The 27,364-nt window shown below is 54.8% G+C and overlaps 1 protein-coding gene across 3 annotated transcripts in view; it reads left to right on the top strand.

The window, feature by feature from the left end:
* The window catches only part of LOC100119616 (LHFPL tetraspan subfamily member 6 protein), a 124,037-nt gene extending 105,793 nt beyond the window's left edge, over positions 1-18,244 (top strand). Inside the window, exons 1-6 of one of the 3 annotated variants that reach the window (XM_003425713.5) lie at positions 81-619; positions 683-1,019; positions 7,921-8,039; positions 11,904-12,079; positions 12,850-12,948; positions 13,568-18,244. In XM_003425713.5, coding sequence (XP_003425761.1) covers positions 855-1,019; positions 7,921-8,039; positions 11,904-12,079; positions 12,850-12,948; positions 13,568-13,701 — 693 coding nt within the window. In that variant the 5' untranslated portion in view covers positions 81-619; positions 683-854 and the 3' untranslated portion in view covers positions 13,702-18,244. Of the gene's footprint in view, positions 1-80; positions 620-682; positions 1,020-7,920; positions 8,040-11,903; positions 12,080-12,849; positions 12,949-13,567 lie in introns of those variants that run through there. The other 2 variants (XM_016983994.3, XR_004227144.2) reach the window with 2 other exon arrangements.
* The last annotated feature ends 9,120 nt before the right edge of the window (positions 18,245-27,364 follow it).

Here is a 27,364-nt window from a genome sequence, read left to right as displayed (position 1 = left end):
TGCGCGTGCGTTCGCCTCGGCAGATGTGCGGCGCGAGCCGCGAGCGCCACCGCGCGACGCAGCTTCCGCCGCACGGCGGGGCTCAGTCGCGCCAGTCGCTATCCCGACGCGGCGCCGCGCGCGCGCTCCTCCACGCAGCTCCAGCAGCGACACGTCGCGACTCGCAGACGCGGGTTCTCTCTCTCTCTTTCTCTCTCTCTCGCTCTCTCTCCACGTGCAGCATCGGCCTCGGGTCGCTCTCTCGACCCACGCGTCGAATCGCGCGACGTAAATAAAGCCCGCAGGCAGGATACTGCTCTCCGGCTATTTTCGGCCGGCGAGCCGCGGGTTTATTTTTGTCGGCCCGCCGCGGAGAGAGAAAGAAGCAGTGAGAGTTTAGCGCGAGGCTTCTTTCTTCTCCCTCGCGACTGCAGTGTGACAGAGTGCGCGGATGGACTTTTCTCCCTGTGTCCGGACTGTGCGCGCAAGTTTCATTGGGCAAGTTTCATTCGCGGCAGTCGATTGAAATTTCCCGGGCAACTCGAGTCCGAAGCCCGACACCGCGCGGAAAAGTGATTGGAGCAGAAAAAGTTTCTCGGCAGTGGCAACTTTCCTCCTCCAGAAGAGCGGCTAAGTAGGAGTAAGTAGCCTGCAAGTATAACGAGTATCCGCAGATGCATCTCGGAACTTTGGCTTCTTACAGCGGACGCGCGAATCGCGGCGGCAGCGGCAGCGGGCCAGGAATAAGAAGGATAGGAACGGAGTGCGAGAGAGACGTCAAGATTGACAGGAAGCCGAAGAATGGAAGGTTGCGGCTGGCGGCGGCGCGGCGGGCCATCGAGGACGGCGGCGTCCTCGGCAAGGGAGCGCCGATAATGAGCCAGGCAGGCTCGCGCGTCGCCAGCGCGAAGAGGCGAGACGAGTGCCCCCCTGCCAGCGGCAGCCGCATCATGACGGGCCTCTGCATCTTCTGGGTGACCCTCTCCACGCTGGCCTCGATACTCGCCTGCACCGGCTTCTACCTGCCCTATTGGATCCAGGTGAGCGAGCACTTTCACGGGCACGAATTTTCACGCGCGCTCCGTCGATCCGAAAGACACGCTGCTCGCGAGCGCGAGGAATCTCATTCGATTCCCAGCGAAAATTCGATCTGCTCAATGTCCCGAAGCTCCCCTCGGGGGCTATATTATGTCGGCCCATCCAAACGGAACACGGCAACTTTTTCCTCCGCTCGACGAAAATTGCATTTTCACGCCTAACGAGATTGGGCTGGCGTGTAGTCGTCCGCTGCTATTGCGCTTACGCGGTTCCTACTGCACGAAGAATCGGCCTTCCGCCTGCCGCCCGCTGCAGCCGAGAGCAGTACGAGCAGTATAGGAGCAGTAGAATTTTTTTCGATGACCTCTCGCGTGCGCGCACTCGTTTTACTTTATCGCGCCGCTCTCCGGGCGAGAGCGACGTTTTCAAGAGACTTTCCTCCCGCCTGCGGTCGTTACGAGCTGCGCACCGAGAGCAGAGGGACAATAAACAGAAAATACAAAAATAACGAGCCGTTTCGTAACGAGATGTTGCAACTCGCAGCTGAGCTGAGCGAGAGAGATTTTATCGTCTGCGAAAGTTTGATTAATATTAATTGCTCCTTGTTCCAGACTATAGGCCGGCAGAGCGATCCCGATATTCTCGATCGGAACCGACCGCGCCGCGGCCGATTTATCGAGGCAGCTCTCGAAAAGCCTCAGCTGCACTGTGCGGCGCATAACTCTTTCGCTGCACAAAGAACCCGGCCATAATAGGCAAGCCGTTCGAATACATCTGGAGAGCTTTGCAGGGCTGCAGCGGCAGCGACAAAAGCGCCATTCGGATCCGGCAAAACTTTACATGCGCGGCTCTGGGAACCGGCGACGACTAGGAATTTTAGTCACGTCGTGCGCGGAGGAAAAAACGGGTCGAGCGCTGGTGTCGCGAGTCGCGAGCGGCAAACGCGGCCAATTAGACGTTGGCGCCGACTGGCCTCCTTTGTGCGCGCCGAAATGCGTGCACCGCAAGCAGGGAGGGGCAAAAAATCTCTCGCGGCTGCTGCGCGCAAGACGAAAAATAAGGCGCGTTTCTCGGAAGGGCCTTTTCCCCTTTTACCAGGCAGCCCCGCGAGGTGTGTCACATTCTCTCTTAACGAGCGAGAGAAACGCGCTCGATTATTTCATAAGGAGCGTATCTCGCGGCTCGAGCAGGGCGGTCATTAGGGAAATTGGCGGTTCGAGGAAAGTGGCGTCGCGCTGCTTCATTTTTCGACCGAATTTCGTTGCGGGACGTAACGTCGAACTGCGCATTATTCGGCCGGCTGCCCGGAGAGCGATAGACCTGTCTGTCATCTATCGGCCCTAGTACTCTTAACAAGACGAACGAAGGATCGATCATGCCGGGGCAAATCGCACTCCCAGGAGAGAGCAGCCGAGAGCAGCGAAATTAATTGGGCTCGAGCGTGCAGCGCTTTGAGTAGTTAATCTCGGCGCGCGTCAAGCGATAAGTGCGAATTAATGGGATCGTTAGTTGCCGCGCGAGTCTCAGTCCCGCCCTGCCTGACACGCGCGGCAGATCGAACGCGGCCGATTCAGAGCTGCCGCTTACGGTGCGCCTCGTTTTCCGTCAAAGAGAGCCAGAGATGCGTGCCGCAAGTCGAATGCCCGCGCGGCGCTTTTTCACGCGCACCTGACCCCGCAGCTCCTGCAGCAGCTCGACGAGTAACGGTTATTAGCCCCGCGCGCACATGCGGGTATGCGGGTATACGCGCTACGGGGGCGCGAAAGGCGTACAAACTAGCGCCGGCAGTGCGTATATAAGCTCCCGGCGGCGAACGAGGTCATGCAAATTTTCGGGGCTGCAAGCAGAACCCCCTGGCCCGGCCGCGAGCGACATCACTCGTAATTAATACGTTCTTCGGCCTCGGCTTAAGCAGACTTGATGCGCGCTGAATTTGCGCGTGCATGCCCAACGCCTTCGGCAGTCAACTCGTCCAGTCGTCCCTCCTCTTATTCCGGCCTCAATTACCGGCCCAGCCAGCGCGCGCCTCTTTAGAACGCGTGACCCCGATTCAGCCCGTCGGCTTATTCGCGCTGCAGCGAGGATTCAAATGCTGGCGGGCGCAACGGCGTGGAAAAAACTTACCTCGTTACCGAATAAACAAAGCCGCCATAAGTAGGACGCGAGATTTGGCGGGGACGAAAAAATTTCTCGAAAAACATAAGTTGCGCGCGCGCGCGCTGGAAAGGCGGAGAGAAGGCAGGAAGAAGGATATTGCGCCCGCGTCCAATGATATTCTCATCATTGCCATCGAGCGCCGTCTTTTGTATCAAGTCGTTAGCCGGGGGTGAGGAAAACGCTCGGGATAATCGGACTTGGTCAGGCACAAAGTATACAGCGCGCCTCGGGGTTACCTGGGGATGCGTAAAATTTACAGCAGTTGGCCGCAATCGAACACGCTCGCAAACAGAAACGCACGTTCGCGCGCTGATTATGGCTTCGGCTCTGTCTGCGCTACGTGTAAATTCTACATTAGCCATTAACCCGCGGGCTCCGCTGAATAGTTCCGCTATCGTTATACCCGTGCGGCGGCTGCGTTCGATGGTTTTGAAAAAGGAAAAGCTCCGGGGAGCGCCGACTCAATCAGCGGCAAAAAGTCCAATCAGCCGAGCGCGCTGAAGATGAGCTTCTCTCTCTCTATCTCTCTCTCTATCTCTCTCGCTCGTCCCCGAAGGAGTCGACAAGATAAACGCTCGCGTACATCGGCGCGTCGCGAATCAGTAAGATCTCGCGATAAGGTCGTCGCTCCCGCTCTCGGCAAGCGCATATCGATAGCGGCTCAGTCCGACGTAATTATTCCATGCCGAGGGCGACGCGGCCCGTCGATGCAGCCGCCGTACTCGACATAATGAGCTGACAAAAGAACGACAGCCGAGCGCCGAATCGCGCGCCTGCATCGGGTCCACCGCGGATTCAATTAAACCTCTATGCGCGCCGCGCGAGGCTGCGTTTCTAATTCCGCCGATTGTAATATCGCCCTTTGCCCGGTACCCTCGACGGAAGAAATTGTACTCCCCCAAGACGTCGAAGGGAGCGTCGACCTTTCTCGCTTCCCCTAAACAGACAAGCGAAAGACGCGACAAAAGGACGAGAGAGAGAGAGAGAGAGAGAGAGAGAGAGAGAGTTAAGAACACGAGCAGCGACGTCGCAAAGCCAGGACAATGCCTGGAACAATGTCGCGCGCGCGCGCCGAGGAGACAGCATCAGTCTTAATACGAGGCGAGCTGCCGCGCGCAAGGCGAGAGCGTACCTTCCCACACGGGCGGAATGCGCGCCGAGTTTGCAATTAGCTGTAAATACGGGACTTTTCTGCAGCGGGAGGGCGTGTAATCGTTACTGTATGTGCTACGGCTGCGGACTTTTCGCCGAGATTTAACGGGGAGCAAGAGGTTGCCCTTTCGCGGCTGGGGCGGACGCTCGACCCACATCCCACGGCACGTCTCGACTGCATCTCGAAAAAGGGATTCGACGCTTCGCTCCAAGTTGGCCGGAGAATAATCAAGTCCCCGCACGCAGCCCGTGGAACCGGCAGCGTTTGTTACCTCGACGATACAACCGCGCCGCGCGCGACTATAACAAGCAGCTGCCGCTTCGCGCGAGTATTAGCTCCGAACTCGTGTGGCGCTCGCGCGCTCGCGCACCGGGAACGGCAACATCTGCCAGTCAAATTAAATTATCGTAACGATCGAGCCACAGCGCGCTCCGCTCTTTCCATCTCGTTCGCCGATAAAAATATTGCCGCGGCGATAATCGTAGGCGAGTTATACGCGGCGGCCAAGTGCGGATTATTTCCGCTTTTGCCCGTCCCCGGCGCTTTTTTTATTTCACTGCGAGGCCACTCGCGAGGATCGATCGTCGGGGCGGCGCGCGTTTGAAGCTTCTCGCGCGGCCGCAGCGGGGATCCTCTCCCGGCGTTTTTTCCGACGAAAAGTTTTTTTCCGCGCACGGACGTATATAGAGAGGAAGCGCGCGCGAGCCGGGATTTTAGTTTCAGTGTAGTTGCTTGATTTATCGCGCGGCTTGACTTTTAGTCGCGAAGTTTGCCCGGCCGCCGCGCCGCGGCGAAGGGACATTTGAAATTGATTAGAGGAAAGTGGGGCGGACGAGATAGCGCAAAGTTATTTAATCTTTTCACGGGCCGCGCTCCCGTGGCCGTCGGCCCTCTCTTTTGTGTAAATATTAATTCGGCCGCACTCGAAATATAACGCGACTTATTCAAAAGCTCTTCCAAGTCGGCGAAACCGCACGCGGGAAACGCTGAATTTAATTATTGTTTGCCGATTGTTCGCGAGTTTTCCGCTGCAGGAATTATCGACAACGCGCTAGCTCGAAAGTCAATGATGCCCGAATTCCTCCCTCGACCCCTCCCTACGACTGCTCGTGGAAAATAATTTCAAGCTGCGCGAGAGCCCTGCTTGGATTCCCCATCCTCTCCTTAGCCGCTGCGGGAATTCCAGCCTCGCCCGGTCTCGCTCATCATAATCAGCAGCGGCAGCGTCAGGGAGCATCGCATTAGCGCAGAAAACCGCGATGTACATGCGTGCTAAGCAGCCCCCGCGCACAATATCGCGTTATTACGGAAGACGGCGTCGCCAGCGCAAAACAAGCTCGCGAATTGTTCGGTCTGCATTATCGGCTCAATCAAGCTGCTGTTTCTCGGGGCTGGCGAAAGTAGCTCAAGCGATCTGACTGGGCCGCGACAACGAGCTCATTGCGCGGCCATTTTTCGGCACTGCCGAGCCGTTCCGAGTCGTTATATCGAAGATATAAGCTTAGATTTTCGGTGGCCCGCGCGATGAATAACTCATGAGCCATGTGGAATAATCCGATGTATTCGACAGCGACTAAGTGCGTAGCGAATGATAATATACGCATTATTACATTAAGCAGCTTATTATAGGTATACGAGAGCAGCGTGGAATATCTGAATTTTCAATCCCGGGAATTACAATAATGCCAGCGTTGGAAATTAAAGTTAATACTCGCAGCGCAGAGAGCATTATGCCACCGGACGTTAGAATAGAATAAGGTTTTATTCGGTCGCGTCAATCAACTCGTCGGATCAAATTTAACGCACATTATGCTGGGTACGCTGCACTTACGCATTTGTAATGCGCGTTAATTCATGCTCGTGAATACAAAGAACAAATGCACAGTGCACACGCAAATACAAATCCATAGCTCGTGGAGCATAACTGATACCTTGACGGATGCTCGCAGCGAGAAATCACTCGACCCATCGAGTGTTTGATCGAGAGAAGATGGAATCGATGCGAGCGGCTCAGAAAAAGCGGACTCGAACTTTTTCAGCTGTGCAAACCCGGATTAAAGCAAAGCGCCCGACCACGGCTGACTATAGCTCATGCATTACTACTGGCAGCTCTTGCAGTTGTAATGCCAAGACTTGTATGCGCGCGCAGCAGCCCTCCGCGCGTTGTTTCATTAAATACACATAGCGCTTTTAACTCAACCGCCGCCCCGGCAATTACAAGCCCTTCCTCTATTTTCTTGGCAAAAAACGCGCGCGCGCGCGCGCTTTTCAGATATTTCAGCCGCGTGTTGAACGGGAAAAAGGCGCGGGAGCGGGCGTATTTGGAAACACTTGGAGCAGCGCAAGGAAACGGGAATGAATAAATGCATAAGCCTGCGCCATGAAATTTGCATTAATCCGAGCAAGAGAGAGAGAGAGAGAGAGCGAAAAGAGAACTGCGGCGAAAACTTGATATACAACGGTTGTATTAAGGAGAGTAAAACGAGCCAATTTATGACAAACAGCAGCAGCGTCAGCGGAGCGCGATTAACGCTTCCGATACACTCGTAAAGAAGACGAGCGAGCGCTCGGCTCTCATCCCTTCCGGGGGCTTTTTTTCTCTCCCCTCCGTCCCGGCCGTCCTGCAGCGCCGGCAGCTCATACAAAAGCACTTAGTTAAATGGAAGTGCGAGAGCAGGCGCGCGCGCGAAAAAGTTGATGCTTTTTCGGTCAAAGGGAATAGCTGATTGAATCTTGTATAAATGCTCGGAACCTGAATAATTTCGCCTTGCCGGCTGTTGCAGGGAAAGAGTTGATAGACTGCAACAATCGCCCTTTGAGGACTGATGAAGCAGACTTTCAGCTTAATTCTCCTTTGACGTTTATTCATGAGGTTGCCCAGCTAAATATTTATGCCCGTCGCGATTTTGCATCGCTGTATCGCCGTATCAAAGGACGTACTGTTCGAGCGTTCGCCCGGTATTAATTATCCGGCCCGAGATGCGTGATATATATGCTTTTTCCGAGTTGCGGCGATATTTCTCTCGCTCCGTGTGATTTTTTCGCCCCCGACCCGGGTAGTTTGTTTGCTGCCACCGCGTCGGCTGACTAAAAAGTTGCACGGGAAATATGCGAACGCGCGCGCGAGCGCAGTGTAACGTATTCCGGCCGCAGAGCGGAGATTTTTTCTCCGCTCACGTGCGCTTACGCGCCTAATTCAATAAGCCAAACATTCGATTCCCCCGGCCTGCTCGGTCACCATGGCGACAGCCATTGCACCGGGAGCATGCATCAAAACTTTTGGAAGCAGGGCTCGCGGCCCGCAAAAAAGGAATATAATAACCCGAGTAAAGCAGCCGAAGAAGCGCCGGCGAACTCTCTTCCTCGGCACTTCCGCGCGCCGGGGACCCCCGAGAAGTTGGAGAATCTTCCGGCGGCAGCCTCTGCGTAATCGCATTACAATTCCTTCGTTTGCATCCGCGGCTATATAGCTACGCCGCCCATATCCAGCCGCTCACGCGGTTACACGGATGCAGCGAGTCGAGGCGAGGCCCTCGAAGGACTCCACAGTCCACACTCGCGTGCATTAATGCGCGACTCTTTCTGTGTTGCAGGGAAAGCTCCTCGGCAAAGCGGACGCTTACTTCAGTTCCTTTCGGCGCTGCAATTATCCGCGAATCCGGGCGCCGCACACCACGCCGGAGATAGTCTACGAGTGCGCCAGGTACTCGAGGTAAGTTTTTCCCTCGCTTTTATTTCACCCCTCTCCATCTTCACCGTCTTAGGTAAAACTGCGCGCTAATGAAAATACTCGGAGCGAGTTCCTTTTTGCAGCTCGCGCGGAGATTCGAGGTTATTAGTTTTGAGAAATTAGGCGCCGATTATGCGTCTGGCATAATCTCCTTTTTGAGCTGCTAAATCAGGCAGCCTGATCCATCGACCCATCGGGGAAAAAAAAGGAGACCATTGCAGTCAATTTCGGACGGTGAAAGAAATGAACGGCCAGTCTAGGTCGAGTTTTCGGATGAGCGCGAGTTGGAAATTCGGCTGCGGGAGCAAGTGGCGCGCTGCCACTTGTGGATGGACGAGCCTGCGTTTGCAGCGCTAAATACGATCCTCGATGAATGGCTCGAGCTCGCATAAACGAACGCGCGAACAATCAAAGCACTGCGATAAAATATCATTAGCGAAATCGGCCTAAAAATCCGCTGCGCGATCCCTCGATACGCGCGTTGTCCGCGCGTCCCTTTCCATGCTGCTTTTACGAAATTAACATGCGGGATATTTATCGCCCGCCCGGCAAACAGACGCAATACGGCGTGCATTCGATCGAGCCTGTCCGCGCGATGATGAATTTAAAAAGCCCGAGGCTAAATTATTCGCATTATCGCAGGCTTCCTCCGACTTCCAGGAGCGACTGATCAATTATATTTGCATACTCTGAACTATGAGAAGCAACTTCATTAGCCTGCGAATCGCAGCGAACGTTGCGATGCTCAATGGGGACATAGCCGTGCAGCTAATTCAGTGGGGCACGCTTGTGTCAGCCGGAAAGCAATCGAAATCAGCTTCAAGGGAGGTGGTCTTTGCGGAGAACAGCTGCATACGCTGTCTCCTTGCTGCGCGGCAACAATTTCGAACACTCATTTACATAACGCAACGTGCAGAGTTATTAATGCACAATTTCGGAATAACGCAGCTGCGCGCGGCACTCGTGAAAGCTGGGAGAAAATAATGGGTCATTCAAAAATTCGCGGCCATCAAAAGCTTTTTAGCACTTTCGAGCCGCGCCCGCCCGTCAAATCACGCCTCGCATAATCGAGATGATAAAAACAATCGCCGCAGGCGCAAAAAAGCTCTCTCTCTCTCTCTCTCTCTCTCAATCTCTCTCATTCAATTACGCGCCTGCATTCGGCTCGAGAATTCCAGCCGCGATAAATCCAGGGGCTCATTTTTCCGTCGTCACACATTCCAGTCGAGATTCTCCACCGATAAATCGTTTATCGCTGTCATCCGGCGGCGCTATTTATGCCCTTTCTCTCTCGCTCTGCACGCCGCTGCAGCCGCTTTGTGTCTACTAGTGGGCGTGACGCGCAGCGCGAAGCCCGGAATTCCCGGGGCTGCGAGGTTTTCAACAGCGAAGATGGAAAAGGAATAGCTGGAATGGCTAGAGTTGACTCGAGCTTCCGCCTTTTTCGCCGCAGATCCGGCCGAGTGTTGCGTAAATTTTCAACTCCGATATCCGATAGCCTCGCGAGGTAACTGAATCGCGCGTAGGTACTACTTGTACTAATGCTCCCGCGGGGGGCGGAACGCTGCACGGCCGAAAACGGCGTGAGACGTATATATATTTCCAAGTCGACTCTGCGGATTTGTCGCGTCGGAATCGATGCTCCCGATGGACTAGCTCTCTCGCCGCGGCTGACAAATGAATGACGATTGACGAGTGCGGGCCAGTGTGCCGGACATAGATAAAACCGGACGACGAATCGAGAGCGGCGCAGAGCGAGACAGGCGCGTATGCGGCCGATGACGCGCGGGCTGCAGCTAGAAAGGATCTATGCGCTGATAAATCCGCGCGGGCGCCTGTCACGAAACAATGGGCAGCGTTGAAAAAATCTATCTTACTTCTTTTTCCACGAGCAATGTTTTCGAATAAAACGTACCACGCGAATTCGCCGAGGCCTTTATAATATAATTCGTTATTCATTCCGCAAAGCACTTCAGCCATAAAGATCCAGCTTTACACCCTTTTAAAGCCGTATTAAATTACGCTTGGCTTTGATATTTGAGTGCGCGCATGCACTTGAATCGCACCCGCGAGAGAGAGAGAGAGAGAGAGAGGGACAACACGGTTTTGTCAGGCATGCTCGCGCAGCATTGTAATTCCGTCGCTGGCTCTCGAGCCGCAATTTGAATAAATCCAACTGGAATTATATTTAAACTTTGTCCGTGGCCACTCGGTGTAATGTGTGTAATGTTTCGAGTTTCACAAAAATAAAGCATCGTCCCGTCCTGGCGGCCCGATTAATTATGCCGCCGCGCGCGTTTAATTTCACACATTTATTCCGCGCATTCTGCCGCATAGTTTTCGCGGCATTGGAAAATTTTCAACGCGCTGCTTATTTTCGCGAGGCGTTCTCGCGCACGAGGTTAAGTATATCGATCGCTCGCGGCGCCAAACATCAGCCCTTAAAATCAAGCGCGCGCGCGCACACACACACACACAAAGCACGAGAGGGGCGTGTCGCGGACAGCCGTTCGTTTCAAGAATGAATAAAACATTTTAATCAAGAAAACTCGGCCGCGTTATTATCACCTGCAGAGGCGTCATTTCGAGTAATGAGAGAGAGAGAGAGAGAGAGAGAGAGAGAGAGAGAGAGAGCCTCATCGTCGCGCGAAATAATACAGCGCCCGGTAATAACGAGATGGGTCCATCCATTATGGAACTTTTCCGCGCCACGCGTCCGCCAGCGACAAATAATATAGACGCACGGAAGACACATTCCAGCCGGTAATGCCGCGCTTTTAATAAGGCCAGTCAGGTCGTCTGCGGCAGAGCCCAAGTCCTCGGTGCGAAAAGTTCAATGAAGTCCGCGACCGTTACTCGCTCGCTATTAATATTACAGATATCTCTCTGCGGCTTGAGAGTTCGGATAGGCCCGCAGAAAGTTAAAAACTACCCGGACTCGCTTTCAAATACGCTTCTTAAGCGGAATTACTTTGGCCCGGGATTATTATCCGCGCGGAGTTATAATTGAATTCATTATATGCCAAGTCGGAGAGAAGTAAGTGTTATTGGCGAAATTTTCGGCAAAGATTCGCTTGCCTCTTCGCTTTGCGCGCAATCAAAGTTCGCATTCTGTCGATTGGCTCCGATGCTGCATACATGCCGAGCGAGGGCTTAAAGTATAGATCGCATATATCGTTCGAAATGTCTTGCAAGGTGCAGCGGATTAAAAATGAAAACAGGACGAAGTGCGCGAGTACGGAAAATGGAGCTTCGGGGGGCGACTTTCATCGGATATCCCTTTGGAATTCAAACGGATCGTGCGATCCAATCAAGTCTGCATCCTGTTTTCCATGGGAAAAGCTCTGTTTCTATGTTTTCACGCGTGAATGCTATTCAGATGTCGGGATCTAATGCAAATTCAGGGCGGCTCCGCGCGGCAACAAGGACATCCCGTGTCATTTTCACGAGTACGCGCTGCGCTGACAAATTTTCCTCTCCCCGTCGATTCGTCCGCAACGAGCTTTTCGACATTATTAACTTTTTTTTCAATTCCCGCGCCCCCGTTAACCGGAGACACGAACATTCTGCCGCGCGTGCTGTCGGCTTTTGAAATCCTACGTGTCAATTAGAGCTAGACGGATCAAACGATGTGCGCGCGCGATTTTTTTCGCGCCCGCGAAACGTTCGCGGCGGACATGCGTAACAGTGAAAATAGGGGAGCGCGCTGAATGACAAAGCCGCGCGAACGGGAGACGTGAGCCCGCGGCTCCGCTTTTTTGCGCGCGTGTTTTCCAACTGCAGACGGCGTCGCGGTGAAAGGCGAGGGATTTCGGCTTGGAAATATTTCAGCGTTGATCATTTCAGCTTCTGGGACATACCGAGCCCCTGGTGGCAGGCGAGCACCGTGGCCATCAGCTTCGGCCTGGCCATCGCCGTGATCGGGGCGCTGACGCTCCTCGCGGCCGCCTCCTCCTTCCTGCCCCAGGTCCTGAAGAAGCGCAAGCACACGAGGCTCCTCGGCTCGCTGCAGCTCCTCGCCGGTGAGTACTCCCATCACATGAGAGAATTGATAAGGGCATGCACAGACGGAGCGCGGAGAGTTTGTCCTTGATCAGCGTTGTTACACGCGAGAGAATAGGAACAATAGCGGCAAGAAACGGCCCGCGGAATGGAAGCAAGTATTGATCAAAGTCAATCAAACGCGTCGGCCGACAATGCCGTCTCTGACCCACTTTGCCGCGGCAGCAAAGGTCAGGCAGTTGACGCAGCGCCGGTACGTGTATCCAGAGAGCGAGGAGCGAGAGGAGGGAATCACGACCCCTTTGACCATCAGAGAGGGGAGAAGAAGCGCTCCGGGAAATTAGATCCGAAGACGCGAGGCGAACTCCCTCTCTCATACTTACTCCCCGCCGGACTCTCGTCTATTTCTCTCAAGTCTCGGGATCGCAGGCTCCTTTTTGCTCGCTTTTCCCCTTTGACGCCGCAGTGCCGTCCTTCCCAAGCTCCCTCCCGCGCGCTGCTGCAGTTTGCCGCTGCCTTTCTTTGACGCCGCGCTGGCTTTTTGTCTTCCTCCGCTCGGAATGCAAATGCCCATCGGCTGCTGCTTGCCGCGAACGGAATTGTCTTGGAAATTGTCTTTTCGACAATCAACTTCGGGATGCCCCGCCTTGCGCTTGTTTTGCCGGTGCGTTTGATCTTTGAGCTCTCCCCGATATTTGCTCTCGAAAGGTATGATCTAGCTGGGCGTTCGGCAAACGAACAGGCTCTAATCAATCGATCGATCGGTTGACCGGTCTCTTCTTGTTCGCAGCGGCGATGATCTGCGGCGGCCTGGTGATGTACCCGTTCGGCTGGGACAACCGCGAGGTGCGGGAGTCCTGCGGCAAGGGGGCCAACGTCTACAATCTCGGTGAGTACGTCCTCTTTTACACGGCGCGGCACTCGATTGATCGCGGAAGTATCTCTTGCGGGCATTACTTCCGACGCGGCGACTCTATTAGCCCCATTCCGAGCTGCTCGTCCATATTCATCGTCGCAAAAGGCCGGAAGAGACGAAAAGTCTGACGGAGATTGCCGGCCTTAGAGCGAACAAGTGCGCGCGAGAAAGAGATCGAGAGTTCAATAACTCCATTTGCCTCGGTCCACTGTCTCTTTATCCCGCGCGCCAAAAGAGAGCCAGTCATCTCTCTCTCCCTCCCTCCCGTATTTTCCTTTCGCCGGGAGATAAGCTCGAGTTTCCGCACAAAGCGATGCAGTTCGATTCTTCCCCTTCAATCTTTCGACGAGGCAGAATCGCGCCATTCAAATATTGCAGCGGGGGATGGGGAATGGGGATGCCATTGCTGCCCTCTTATTCATCCCTCCCGCGCGGAGCCTCGATAAAAGGGGAATGCGCGATCTCGCAATTTTTCTCGAGACGTACCGGGGAATGTTTTTCGCGGTCCTCCAACAGGTTTCGCCCTTGTTTACTCTCCCTGCGAATTCCTGAGTTTGCCAGTTTCTCAATTTCTGAATGTCCGAATTTCCAGGCAAATGCTCGGTGTCCTGGTCGAGCTACCTGCTGGTGGGCGCCGTGGCGCTGCTCATGCTCTGCTTCGGCCTGAGCTTCTGCGCGGCGCGACACAAGCCCAGTCCCGGCCACGAGGACCCGCTGCGCATCTGACAATCAAGAAAGTCGATTGACGCCTACTCGAGTCAGCAGCAGCAGCAGCAGCAGCAGCAGCAAGCTGCGCCCAAGGGGACGACCAAGCTGTCCATCGTCACGGTTTGTTGATCGCGAGGCGCGCGCGCGACACGCCTAATCGCGCGGCGCCTCCGCGCGCTCTTGCTCCTTCTGACGAGGCCGCTGCTGCCGCGACGTCGCTCATCTCGGAGGAGGCGACCGGCCGTCGTTCGGAAGCGGCAGCTGCTGCGACCCCCTTGAGCGCTCGGCTGAGGCTTCGGCCCCCTCCAACTCCCGAAGCCTCGACTCTTTTTTAGCCAGCCTAACTTTAATGATCAGCGGAAAGGCGTGCGTGCTCAAAATTCGAATTGAAATTCGCGTTTGAAAAATCGAACGTGCCGGCCTAAAAGGGCTCTCATCTGCTGCGTGAAATTCCACCGCGGTCGAGTCAAACACGGAGGCTTGCTCGAGGAATCAAACGAATTTGAAATCGCCCGGAAAATCGAAATTGCCGCGTCGTCGGGGATCGTGAATCGGAGCCGACGCTGATTATGAATAGACTGATGGAAAAAATGCTGCCCTCCGCGGAATATTCGCCGGAGCGTGCGTCGCAGCGATACGGGAAAAAGCAGCTCTGCCATGCAAATTTCGATGCCTCCCGCAAAAGGGGAAAAAAGCCGCCAGAATTGGCAATAATCAACTCGATCCCGGAAAAATCTCGAGCGATTGGCCATAGACACGGGAAAGCGAGGCGAAAAAGAATTCCCTCTGCGGCGCTGCTCCCCCCCCCCCCCCCTCTCTCACTCTCTCTCTCTCCCTGTGCTGCGGTGGAAAAATCGGGAGCGAGAGAGGTAAAAGGCCCGCGGGAGACGGAGAGCGGTGTGCACAGGCAAATCGAACGAGAGCGGGCTAGCTCTTCCGCTTTAATCGAGCCGAGTGAGCCAGACATTAATTTTGCCGCTGCCGGCGCGCGCAGGGAGAGCCGAGAACGAGGGACTGCTCTTTTTTCCCTGCGTCGTTTGCACATCTCGGGAAAAACTCGGTGGCCGATGCCCAATGAATTCTGCGCTCCGGCGTTATTCCCCCGGACGGCGAAAAGTTAGCCGAGGTGTTTTTTCCGATCGGCCTCTACTCATTATTTCGCCGGCAATGTATCGCGGACGATCGTTAGTGACCGTGAATAATACAGTGCGGGCTCTCGAAAGCCGGATGAGCTCTGAATCGATCGAGGAAACAAAAACCATTCGATTATCGCATTCTTGCCGCACTCGTAACCAGCCGGCGCTTTGTTCGGCGCGATCCCGACGGATATGCACAATGCGCCGGCAAACCGATGCACTCGGAGACTGAGGGCGCGATGCACGCTGCGCTGCGCTTTTCGCTCTATTTACCAATCGCGCGCATTGTGCATCGGAGCTTGATTTCTAAATTTTAATCAACGAAAATTCGCGCTTCGGAGCCAAGCGAGTTGGGCAAAATTATATCCGCGCGCAGCAATTGCGGGAGCGTCGCCGGTCGCATCATTCATGAAGTCGAATGATTGAAATGCGAAAGCCATTCCTGCGCAAGCGCGCCACTCCGATATTGTGTTCATAATACCAGTGGCTTGATGAATTGATAATTATACCTACGCGCACTGGCTCTCTCTCTCTCTCTCTCTCTCTTTCTCTCTCTCACTTGTTTACCGTAATCCCTCTTTCGCGTTCCCCGCAGGCGAGCTCTGTTTTCGCGGGTCCGGTCATCAAAAATTGAAATGCCCCGCCCGAAAAAGAACGCGTGCGCCAAAGTAGAAGGCGCTCCGTCGAGTCTTTGGCAGTCGGACCGTCGAAAATTCAATCGCAGCTCAGCGGGCGCGGAGCGCAGCGAGCGGGGAATCATGTCCTCCGGAGCTCGAATCGAAAGCTCAACCGTGCGCGCAGCCGACCGCTCCTGATTCATGACGCGCGCGCGCGCGCGCGCGAATATATACGGACGCCGAGGGGCAGAAGCGAGGGTTAATGTGCTGGAAGCTCGTTCGACTAGTCGCGGCTCTGAGTTAACCCCCGCGCCTCGTCGACTTATGTATTATACGTACTTCGCAGGGCTTGCCGCTCGCCCGCAAACTTCTTTATGCTCGATCGCGCGCGGCCGACTGGCTGGAGGGCGACGATTTTTCGCCGAGCTGCCTCGAGTCGCGACTTTCCGCGCGATTCTCAAAGCTATCGGGGGTTAACGTGCACCGGTGCGGGGCCAGCTCTCCGCTTCGAACTATCGCGACTACTGATGGGAGCTGGGGGCGCGACGCGAAAGAGGTGGTCCGGCTGTTTACTGTGTAGTCCCAGTGTAGGATTCGCGGGGCAAAACTAATACATTCAATCTGAATTCAAGTGCCCGCGCCGAAAAAGCGATCCTTGGCCCACACCAGCATATAATGGACTTTTTCGCAGCGGCCGCGGGCGAAAGCAAACTGTCAGTCCGCAGCGGCGGAATCGCGCGATAATGAAGCCGCTGCCAATCACAGAGCCCCAAAGCACCGCGCGTTTCTCCTCGGTCGAGGGCCTCGCCGGTAAAGGGCTCTCCTCCGCGTCAGCGGCGATGAAGGCAGGCTCGCACTGCCGTTGTCGGGCGCACGCGCGCGTTTTGCGGTCAGATAAACGCAGCGCGCAGGAGAGATCCGCTGGTTGTCATCTCACTCGACGATTGCAACGACGCCGGAGCGGGAGGGGGTGGGGGGGGGGAGCGTGCTGCGTAATTGCTGACCGCGCGGCGCCGGCGAGTCCAGACATTGCCGAGTTCGGCCGCCTTTTTAGCAGCCCCCTCGTAAACATGCGCGGCCTGTTTCCGCATAAATATTCCGGCGGCGGCCTCCGGCTCGAATAAAAGAGCTCCATCGATCAGAGCACAATCGAGCCCGTCAAGTCGTAGAACGTAGAGCGGACAGGGCAAAATCAGGCCAATCGGGAAAGCTTCGAGCGACGTATCCGCCAATAATTCTGTCCGCGCGACCGTCGTCACGGGGACGCGGGCGCTCGTCAAAGTCCTCGTCGGCGCGCAATTAGATCTTCGCGACGGCGTCTTGTAACTTCGTCTCGTTACCGAGCTCTGAATCGTTCTTTGGAAAAGCCTCGAGGTACTTTTAATTTATGCGCTTTTGCCGGCAGCTGGAGGGCTCCGAGGTCGGAATAAGGAAAATTTTTAATAAGCAAGAAACGGCGAAATAATTTTTACCCGCCTTTTACTTGATTTTTCAAATCAAGCAGAGCATTTCAAATCGCAATCTTCTCCGCGACAATGAGTGTAGCTTCCTTTTATTGCATCGATTCATTGCTATACGTTTGAGAAAAAATGCAAACATGGCGCGAATATCCCGGGATTCGCAAAACCAATAAATATCCCCCAGCGCGTGCTCGCGGCTTCCAATGATCCAACCAATAGTTATAATTATTCCACGCTCCAGCTCGTACGTTCAAACCGACGCTGCGCATGAATCGGGCTTTTTCCTCTCGGCGACGAAATATTAAAGAGAGAGAGAGAGAGGGGGGGGGAGGGGCGTCCGAGAGAAAGCAAAACTTACGAGCGATATTAGAAGTGCCGCTCTGGCGCATAAAAACGGAGAGCTGCAGCGGGGAAAGTCGTCGTAAATCGCTTGACGTTGGCACAAATACGAAAATGGCGCTACTGAACTGACATTTATGATTTCGACACATGTCGCGTGCGCGCGAGCGCGAGCCGCTGCCGCCGTGGTCGCTTTGCCGATTTTATCTGACGAGCCATGACAGCGGGATTTTCATAGTTACAGACAGCCCGAGCAGCCGCGCACGCGGCGCGAGGCAGTTTTGCCAATTTCGCCTCTTTTTTCGTCTCGGAATCGAGCTCGAGGGCTCGCCCGCGCGCTTGTAGCAGTAGTCGATGAAGCGGACATTTTGACTGTCAGCGCTCCATGATGATGCTGCTGCGGCGTCGATTGCGAAAAAGTCCATTAACATTCCCTGAAATATCCTCCTCTTTTAGTACCAGCGAAGCCATCGACTGCGCATTTTTAAAACTTCTCGATCTGTAGAGTAAAGCTGCGAGGGCATTTAAATAACTTGATGTGTGTAACAGTACTGGCTACTAGGAGAGGTGCGCGGCGCACCGACGAAAGATGTCAGATCCGACTTATTCCGTTGATACTCGTAGATTTTTCAGCCTATAAAGTTAGCATATATCACGACCGAAGATACGTAATATTGTAAGCTCGCGCCATTAGATTACATTAGATTAATTCCGAGTTGGCGAAAGCAAGACGTCGAGCCCTAATCAAAAGTCGCGTGCTTGGGGAAGAAACGGGCTTGGATAAGTTGATGTTCCGATGATAATAATCCATAATAGAGGCTCAAGTTTGTAAAAGCCTCGATACTCGTGCACGAGTTGGCGGCTTATAAATGCGCAGGTGTTAATGAACGCATCGAATGAATCCGTAAGAATAAGCGAAACTCTGTATATATAATATCTATGTTCGACATTATGTAAATGTTATACGTATTAATATATTTTATAATAAAATTACATGAAAATGAAAGTCTATAAGAAGCACGTACTCAATTATGCAGCCCATATACGCACCTATGCGAACCCGCCACAACCTGGCTCAACCCGGAGAGCCAGATCATTTTTCTGGAGCGAATCTCATCATCAAGCTTTCACCGCGGCCAGCGCGAAAAAGTCGGGGCCGTCGGTGAAAATGTATTCAAATGGAAGTCGAAGGAAAGGTGAGCTCAAATGGCTTGACAAGGGCAACGCGCGAGCGCCGCGGCAGATCGATCTTTCGCAGCGGCGCAATATCGGCGAAGCCCTTTGATTTCGGCCCGTTCGCGTCGGCGCAAATGCAAACAGCCCGCAAAGGACGCCGCGCGTCACTCCACCTCAGCAGCGGGACTATCCGGCAAATTGCGAGATCGTCCTCGTTGTGCCGAGGCGCGGACAAGATCGATGTCGCGAACCGTCCGCCGGGCGCCCGCTGATTCGTCTCTTCGGTTAGTTCCGGGGCAATGCCGCGCTTGCTAAGATCGCTGATCCGGCTTTGATTAGTTACGTGGACTGCGAGGGGGAGCCGGGAGAGCCGCAGGAGCGATGCCCCGAGCTTTACCGAGAGCGCGGCTATCTTGTCAATGCGCGCGCAAACAGACTCGATTAATACGGCTTCGCCGGAAAAACATCCGCGGAGAAAACGGAGGGGTGGGGGGTAGGGGAACTGGCCGTCGTCGCCGCATCAAGCTTTCATCGGAGGAGGCCAGCACATTTTACGGTACATTTATTAAAGAACCTATCGCCGCGACGACAGCCGCTTTCCGCTGAGTCGAGTCCATTTTCCGCTTCAGCCGCGTGTGTACGCCTAAGAGCTTACGGGCTGGCGCAATCGGAGCTCGAGAAGGAAGAGCTCCCAGTCGAAAATGCCGGCGTCGGCTGATACAGCGGCGAGAGCGCGCGCGTGTTATTTCAAGGAGCGGGCGCCGTCCCCCATAATTCCCCGAGAATAATGGGAGAATCGGTTAAACAAATATGAGCTCCGCCTGAGCTCGGAAATCCCCGAAAAGATTTATTTTCAGTTTGAACAGCCAGCCGAGAGCCGGGCAACTTGGATTCGGCTGATAAAAGAGCCCCGCGAAATGGAGTACAAATGTTTGAGCTGAGCACAACGCGCGCGGCGGATACATTCGTTTGATTTTCGCCGACGAAGCCGAACGGCCGCGGGCTCGATCCACCTGGGCAGCGCGCGTGGTCATACATGGAAACGAGCTGCTCTGGCCGGGAAAAATTGTCGCGCATCTCCGTATTAAAGTCGACCCTTCACGGGAGTCGCGGCGCCGACATTCATAAGCCGACGGAATCCGTCTCTCCGAATCGCCTTATTCCCGATCGGCCCTTTCATATTCGCCAGACGGATCAGGCTCGGGTAAACGCACGCGACGCGGTAATCCGGGCAAATTGGAGCCGCTCTCGCGCGAAGCAGCGCCCGATAAAGGTGAAAAACGCCGCCGGGCCGGCTCTCATGACCGGCCGATCATTCGAATGAGGCGATCGGGTTTCGCGGCCCCGCCTCGGGTTCCGGCTCCGGCGAGGCGCAGTCCCTTTTGTAAGCGGAGCATCGCAGTAATTATCGCGAGACTCCTCGGCCCACTAAGCGCGGCTCGGCTTTCTCATCTTCGGCTTCGCGGCGGCGGCTGGCCCAATAAAAGCGCATACTCGTAAAAGCGCGCAGCTATCCGCGGCGTTATACACTGCATGCACGGCAGCTCGATATAATGCGCCGTTAACGCGCGGCCGCGCTCCTCGTAAAAAGTATCAGCGCCTCGGTCGCACGCGCGCAAAAAGCGAATGTAATAGACTGCGGGCGCTCGGCGAGGAGGCATTCGCGTAAAGCACTCGCGAGGCCGTCGGCTGAAATGAAAATCCATATGCGCCGCGCGCGGAGTCGCGAGTGCGAGGCTGTCGCCAAGATTTCCCCGTGAGGGACGTTTATGCGCGGGAGTTGAATTAAGTTTGCTCGCGGACAGCAAACTCGAAAACACCTAGAGCGGGAAAGAAGCGGCCGTATATATTCGGGAGGCAAGCGAGCGCGAGAAAGAGAGTGGCACTCAGTGCGCGAATGCCATGTAACGTATACACCGCGGGCTCTCGGATCGGGGCTGGGAATGCAGAGCCCGGAAAAGCAGGAGGGAGGGAGCTGCAGCTGAGCAGCCGAGGCAGATAGAGAAGCGCCGGCCTCACGCTCGGATTCTCGCAATCGGAATGCCGGCGCGCCTGCACCGCAGCAGCTCCTTATGCGAGGCTGCCTCCTCCAGTCCTCTTCCTTTGATGGCGTTTCAACGCGTTATGCTCTCTTGCCTCTTTGCGCGCAGCTCTCCCCGCTCTTTTTGCGAATAAACTCGCTTCTGGCGCTCCTCCCCGGCAGGCGATTCTCCCATTCTCTTTGCCCGCGGAGCCGTCCGTCGGCGCATTGCCGGAGCGTGAAACGGTTCCGCCGCCGCGCTCCCTCCTTTTCGTTTTCTTTTCCCCGAGAGCTGGCTCTGCCGGCCTTCGTCGAGGGAAATGACTGTCAATGCCGGCCAGCGCCAGACCGATCCCCCGCGAAGGTGCGACTCTTTCTCTCTCTCTCTCTCTCTCGTTTTATGCCCTGCCACCATTCAAGTTGAGCCGGAGGCCGCGGGACTAGCCCACTTTTACTTTGAAATGGCTTCATGCGTATTTCACTGTCCGTAAACTGGGCAGTTACGCAGAAGCTTTCATCGGTACGCTTCAGAGCGCGCATTACGATGACCATAACTCGGGTGCCGAACGAAAGGCGCTGGAATTACGTGTCCGAGACACGCGGGCGACACGAGTGTTGTCGACTTCTCGCACCAAGTTGCGGATATAGGGTGAGCTGCAGATCCAATTGTTGAATTGCCGCTGCCTACTGCTTAGCATCGCGATTCGGAGATGAGCGGATTACCAATGAAACGAGCTTACACTGCGCAGTTGTTGTTGCGGCTGCATGGAAGGCGAGAGCTCCCGCGCCGCAAGGACTCGGGGGCTTAATAACGGATTTGCATTGTGTTTGCGCGCGGCCGATCGCTCAATCTGACTGATGAGCAAACTTTTAATCAATCGTTTGAAGAGTCATCAAAAGGAGCTTGATTATTCGTTCGAGTTGGCAGGGCTGCGCGGTTCTCGTCTCTCGAATCTCTGGCGCCTTAGCACAACACGAACGAGATCCGCGCGCGCGCGACATCGGAACGCGTGTTTTCAGCTGGCAGCGATTATTGAAATTCCGAGCTGTTCCCCGAGGCTTCGGCTTTAATTCCACGGGACGTGCGGCGGGCGGTGAACCAATCCCTGACGGACGGCTGCTGATCTTGAGGCTCTAGCCGCGGGCTAGGCTCCGCTTCTTCTTCTTCTTCTTCTTCTTCTTCCTCTTCTTCTTCCTCTTCTTCTCCCTCGTCTTTTCTCCTCGACTGCGGAGCCGGGAGTGACTGTTGTACGTGTAGCGCGATGCTCGAGGATTCCCCGACGACGTGCGGACGCGACAGCGAGAAGAGTGTCGGCCGCGTTTCTTTCTGCTGCTTACGTCCATTACAAGATCTAAAAAGTCACCTTCCTTATGCAAATATTTTGCCAGTACCCTGCCCCTGTGAATTATTGCGAATTATTCATTCGGAATCCGCTGAAATATCCATTACAGCTGTCGGATTTTGCTGCAGCGGCAGACTGATAGATTTTCAAAGCGAAATTCGCATGCCCAAACTATTTCGAATGCATGTAATTATATACCCATGCATATTCGTAGCATGCCAACATTTCCGGAATACGCCAAAAGTTCGAAATAGCCGGGGTTCATTCGCGCGCGATGTGGAATTAAATATGACCTAACACATCGGGTAGGGAATTCAAGCTCGATTCCCCGCCCAACAAACTGCAGCCGCATCAACGCAGCTCGTTTGCGGCGCTCTTTTTCGACCCAATTATTGGATCGTTCGATAAACTCGGCATGGGGCCACTGGTGTCTTGCGCGGCACGTGGAGGTGATAATCCGTGAGCTTGCAGAGCAGAAAATGAACCAGGTCCCGCGCAGCGACTGTTGTGTTGTATAGCGGCGGCGGCAGCTCGTCCTTGTATTGTTTCCACTGCAAGTAATTACATTAGTTATTCATGTTGATGTGCAACTGCCGGAGCGAATGAAACGTTGCTCTGAACTGACGTCGCGGCAGAGACGTTCGACACATATTACCCCGTGAATGCGATACGCGCCAGTGTCGGCCTTGTCGGCCTTGTCGGCCTTGTCGGCCTTGTCGGCGTGCATAACGCGCTTACAATTCAACCGAAAATGAATTTCGCCGAACAGCGCGTTTCGCGCTCATGGTCCCCTCGCAATACCGATGGAGACGAAAAATTAAACGCCCGACCGAGTGGAAATACCCGCGCGTATATAAGTGGGCCGGAAATTGTTCGGACAAAGTCGTCGGCTAATTGCCGCGTATGTAAACCGCTCTCGGGCGAGGGGCGAGGGGCGATACTCGGCGAAACGTATGCCGGGGCTGGCGCTGAATGAAGGCGAGCTGCACGGGCGCCCAGTCATTGATCCTCTTTACACAACTACAGGCCGCGTTGTGTCCGCCTTTTTCCTCCCGGCTTCTATTAAATTCGCTTTTATTGAGAGCGGAAAGCGGGGAGCTTTTGTTGGGCTGCGCGGGGAATTCAATACTCGGTAGAAAGACTCGCGCGGAGCAAATAGAAGAGGCAGAGTAGGCGTTTGGCCTCTAATGCGAGCGACTAGTCAACTCGGGAGATGCCGTACCGCTGTCGCGCCGCTCGGATTGTCGGATAAATATGTCGCCGATCAGCGCTGCGCCGGGCACAATGGGTCAGCCGCGCTCGACCGCGCCGACGAATCGATACGCGTAGACGCGCGGCTCTGGTGGGGACCCGCGATGCTAATTAATTGTGCCGAGCTCTCGAATATTATCGACCGATTCAATTAGCGGATAATTCAATAGTTGGACGGAGCCGCACGGTGACCGCACGCAGCCCGGTAATGAAGTTCGAAAAGCCCATTTTCGCTGGAATTCGATTGCGCGCCAACAATGCCAGCGATCCCGAATCGCGCGCCGCGGGAAGAAGCGAGCGAGCGAGCGAGCGAGCGAGTCTTTTCCGCCCAAAGGGAATCGGCGTACATTCTGGCCGCGCGGCTGTCGATGAGAGCCGCCCAAATACAATTTCTGCGCGGGCCTGTCGAAACTCGGGACAACTTTATCGGCTGTCGGGTCGGCGAATCTACCGCCGCGCGCTGTGCCTCAATTGACAGCGCATAACCCCGCGCGAGCTTGTCTGCTCCACTCTCCGCGTCGCCGAGTCCGCGACTTGCCGCGATACTCGCTCCGGCTCAAGTTCCGCAATTGAATCGAGCAATAAATGCCAGAAGAGGCCTCGAGGAGCGATACGCTGCACTGCTCCGAGCGGAACTCAATCAGCGGAGCCGCAGTAGCGCAAACTTCAATTTTCCCCGACTTGGGAAAAATCCTTGTTCTCGCGCGTGAAAGGTTACTCGACAGCCTCCGTTCAATATAGTGCGCGCGCCGGGCTGCTTACCGCCACTCGGGCATTAACAATGGAACGTGTAAACAAGCCCCCCGCCTCGGACCTTCGGCGGGGGCCCGCGCGGCGGCTTCTTCAATTTTTCATCGACAATTTCGCGTCGCCACACAAGCCCCCTCCTCGTCTCTCCGGAGCGTCAATGCAGTCGCGGCCGCCGGCTTCTTTTTCGCTCTTATCGGGGCCGGACGATCTCGTTTTGCGCGCTAAATAATTGTTTGCGCTTTACTCTCTCCCTCGGCTCGCCGGCAGATTGTCTCTGACTGGCTAATGGCTTTTTCCGATTAACCCTTTGTTCTCGCGACGAGCCGATAGAACCGCAGCAGCAGCAGCAGCAGCAGCAGTCTTCGTCTTTCCGCGGCGCTAGATTGCTGTTTGCCCGGGCAAATATTTGAGAAAATATCTCCCCTCGCGCGAGCTGCCGACCGTAGCCGGCGCAGACGATGATCGCTGATCAGTCCGAGTACGCGCGCGTCAGTTAATTACGGCTATTGTCATCCGAGTGCCGGCCGATACGTGCGCGGATTAATTAAAAGCGCGCTTACTGCGAGGTAATTAAAGCTAAGAAAAATCTAGGTCAATTAGGCCGGACTTGATGCGAGGAACACAAAAGCGGCGGCGGGACTCGAAAAATATGGCATTCAGCGGCGCGCGAGAGAGAAGGAAAAAACTCTCCGCGTTCGCGTACATTTTATTTCGTCCAGTCTCCCTACTCCTTTCGCGGCCTGGAAATTAGCTCTGTTTTTAATTAAAGCGAAGGAGCCGTAATTTCGTTCGTCCCGCTCTCCTCTCCGGCAAAGGAGGATGAAGATTTTTTCCAGGGGCAAAAAGCCGCTTTCTCTGCTCTTTTCTCTCCAGTTTGTCCGCGGGAGGGAAAACAATTTTGCAGGCGATTGTTTCCCGCGCGGCAATCGCCTTTTTGCGCCATGCGCGCTTCAACTGCGAGTCGGCGGGAAAAATTTCTTCGAAACGCTGCGCGAACTTGCTTGAATAATAATCGTCGCGTGCAGCGGCGCTCTCGTCGATGAATAAGCAACAGAGCTATCCCGGCTCTGCGCGCGCGCGCGCGCGTACGTATACACTCCCGATTCGCGGCGCACAAACTCAAACAACTTGCAGGGCGAAGCAGATACGTTAATACACGCACTGAATTAACAAACTCGAATTTCGGGTAGCGCCACAGGCAGCAAGACGCACGACCGCACGCACTGCGTCAAAAGTCGATGAGTCTGTAAATATCGGGACAATTGCGCATTGTCTATACAGCTTAGTCGACTGTTTTATTCCGCTTCATTTTCATTTCGTGAAGTCGACTTTGCAAATCCTCCGCTGCAGTATCGCTTGCCCGTCCTTATCTTGTTCGATAGGAGCTCGAAGCGCCGAGCGCATTTCCCCCACCCCGGCGCGGAATAATAAATCCGTAGACTTTAGCGTTGCGAGGAGTGCAGCTTCGAGAAAACGTCGTAAAGCAAGGATTATGCGAGCTCCGCGCTCGCGAAAACTTGTTACGTCCCTTTTTATTTCGCTCGCGTATCGCCGATACTGGATGCGCGCGAGAACGCGGCAGGATCGCGGGAATTCGGCTATAAAAAAATTCCGCGCGTCCGCGGGCTTTATGGCTCGGAAATGTAGCTTCACGTTCATCAACTGATTCTCGGGACGCGCGTGTGTGTAGCTATTTATCGCTTCTCTTCGTCGGCCGTGTAAAATTGTAAAAACGCTCGCCGAACTTTGGCCCATAAATTGACGGCGCGATGCCTCGGAAAAAATGTGCCTCGACTTTCTCCTCCCAGTTTCTCGTCGCCGCCGCCGCCGCCGACGCCGGCCGATAATGTTTTTCAAAAGGCCAAAAAGTTGCCTCAAATAAGTGTTTACCGAGAAGCTCTCGGTATCACGTTGCAATATGGACCGCGAGCACAGCTGCTTCGGCAAACTGAAAAAATGAGGAAGGGGAAAGGCGAGCGCGCCTCGGGCAAGTTTTCAATGTTTTTTCCCGGAGTCAGTTGCTTAAACAACATTACTCATAGTTAGCCGAAGGGAGAATTATCGGAAACACATAGCCGGCGCTGCTGCTCTTCCGTCCATCGTCGTCGGGAGGAGCGGAAAAGTTTTCGGGGAGTCTCTTGCTCGCTTTCTCTCTTTGTCAGGAAGACGGACGCTGGCCGATACACGAAGCGAGAAAAAACGCCGGGGCCGCGAGTGGGGCCAAAGAGAACAAAGTGGCGCGAGAGAAGGATACGGCAATCCATTTCGGAAGAGCGGCGAAGAAAAAGTCTCGTCCTCGCAGCTTCGCGAGTATAGCGAGTACAGCGGCGATCGAGTGCGAGTCAGCGAGCCGTATATAGAGGCGGCTGAGGGGCGGGGGTCGAGGAGAACTTGGGATGTAAGTTAATTTCCCGGCGCCTTTTTGTCCTCGAGCTCGGCGTGTTTTACACCATCTTCGAGGAGTCGAAACTCCAAAGCGTTTTACGACCATTGCTGCCGGGCAAGTTCGTTTTGCTATTTTTTCCGAGCTCGGCAGTTTAATTCCGATTGAAACAAACATCGCTTCCGACTTTGATCACTCGAGTGCGTGCGCCAGAGTCAATATCATCTCGCCCGCGCTGCTTCATTACGCTCCTGTTTGTCCGTTTCATTTGGAAAGCAAGCAAGCCCTCGCAAAGCCGGGCGAGGAATTTCCGCGCTAAAAAGCGCTGACGCAAAAGCAAATGAGCGGAAGCGCCCCATATGAGAGGAGCTGCCCGGATTTACGCTCGCGGCCCGTCTTCCGTTTTACGGCCGCCGTCGCCGCCATCTCCGCCGTTCTCCGAGTCGCCGAAACAAGCGGCGACGCGTCGCGTGATTAACGAGAGCCCGGATTCCCGGTCAAAAATAGCTGCGCGCAATTAATTTCTTCGGCAACAAAACGTGCCGACAGTTATTGGACAAACGCAGCTTAAACGCCCGAAGCGAGTTTCGAAGGGCAAAAAGCGCAGGGCGTGGGCGTAGCCGCGGTTGAAAATAAAGAATAAAGCGCGCCGATGGCTGGGGAACTTCTCGCGGCTAATGTGTCAATTTGTCATTTTCACCCGTTCGCGCACGCTTACTTTTCGACTCGGCTGCTCTGTTTCTCTTTTAGCCCACCACCACCCTCCACCCCCGCCTCTTAATCTCTCTTTGGCTGCAGCGGCGCGTTTCGCTTCCGACTTTTTGGTTTTACCGTTTCACTCCATTTCACCCCTTCTCTCTGCGCTGCCCGGGCGACTTTTTCCATCTCCGTCTGACTATCCGTCCATCTCTTTCCCTGCGGCGCGCGGCCCATCCATCCTCTATTTCAGCCTCACGCTCCGACGCACTTGGACTATAACTTTCTTTTTACGCTTCGCGGAAGCCGAAGATTTGTTTCAATTTACGCAAGTGAAGGTAATTCGCGCCGGATAAACGTCCGCCCCCGCACTCTGCCGCGCCGTAATGAACGATCCTCGGTTTGCAACTCCGGCTCGACTCTCTCTCGAGAGAGAGGGGACTGGGGGAGGCGCGGAATTTTTAAGTCGAGCAGCAGCAGCAGCAGCAGCAGCGAGAGATGAAAAAGCAG

This window comes from Nasonia vitripennis, chromosome 3, assembly GCF_009193385.2.
Source record: "Nasonia vitripennis strain AsymCx chromosome 3, Nvit_psr_1.1, whole genome shotgun sequence".
NCBI classification, from domain to species: Eukaryota; Metazoa; Arthropoda; class Insecta; order Hymenoptera; family Pteromalidae; genus Nasonia; species Nasonia vitripennis.
This window is presented reverse-complemented; position numbering and strand designations above follow the sequence as displayed.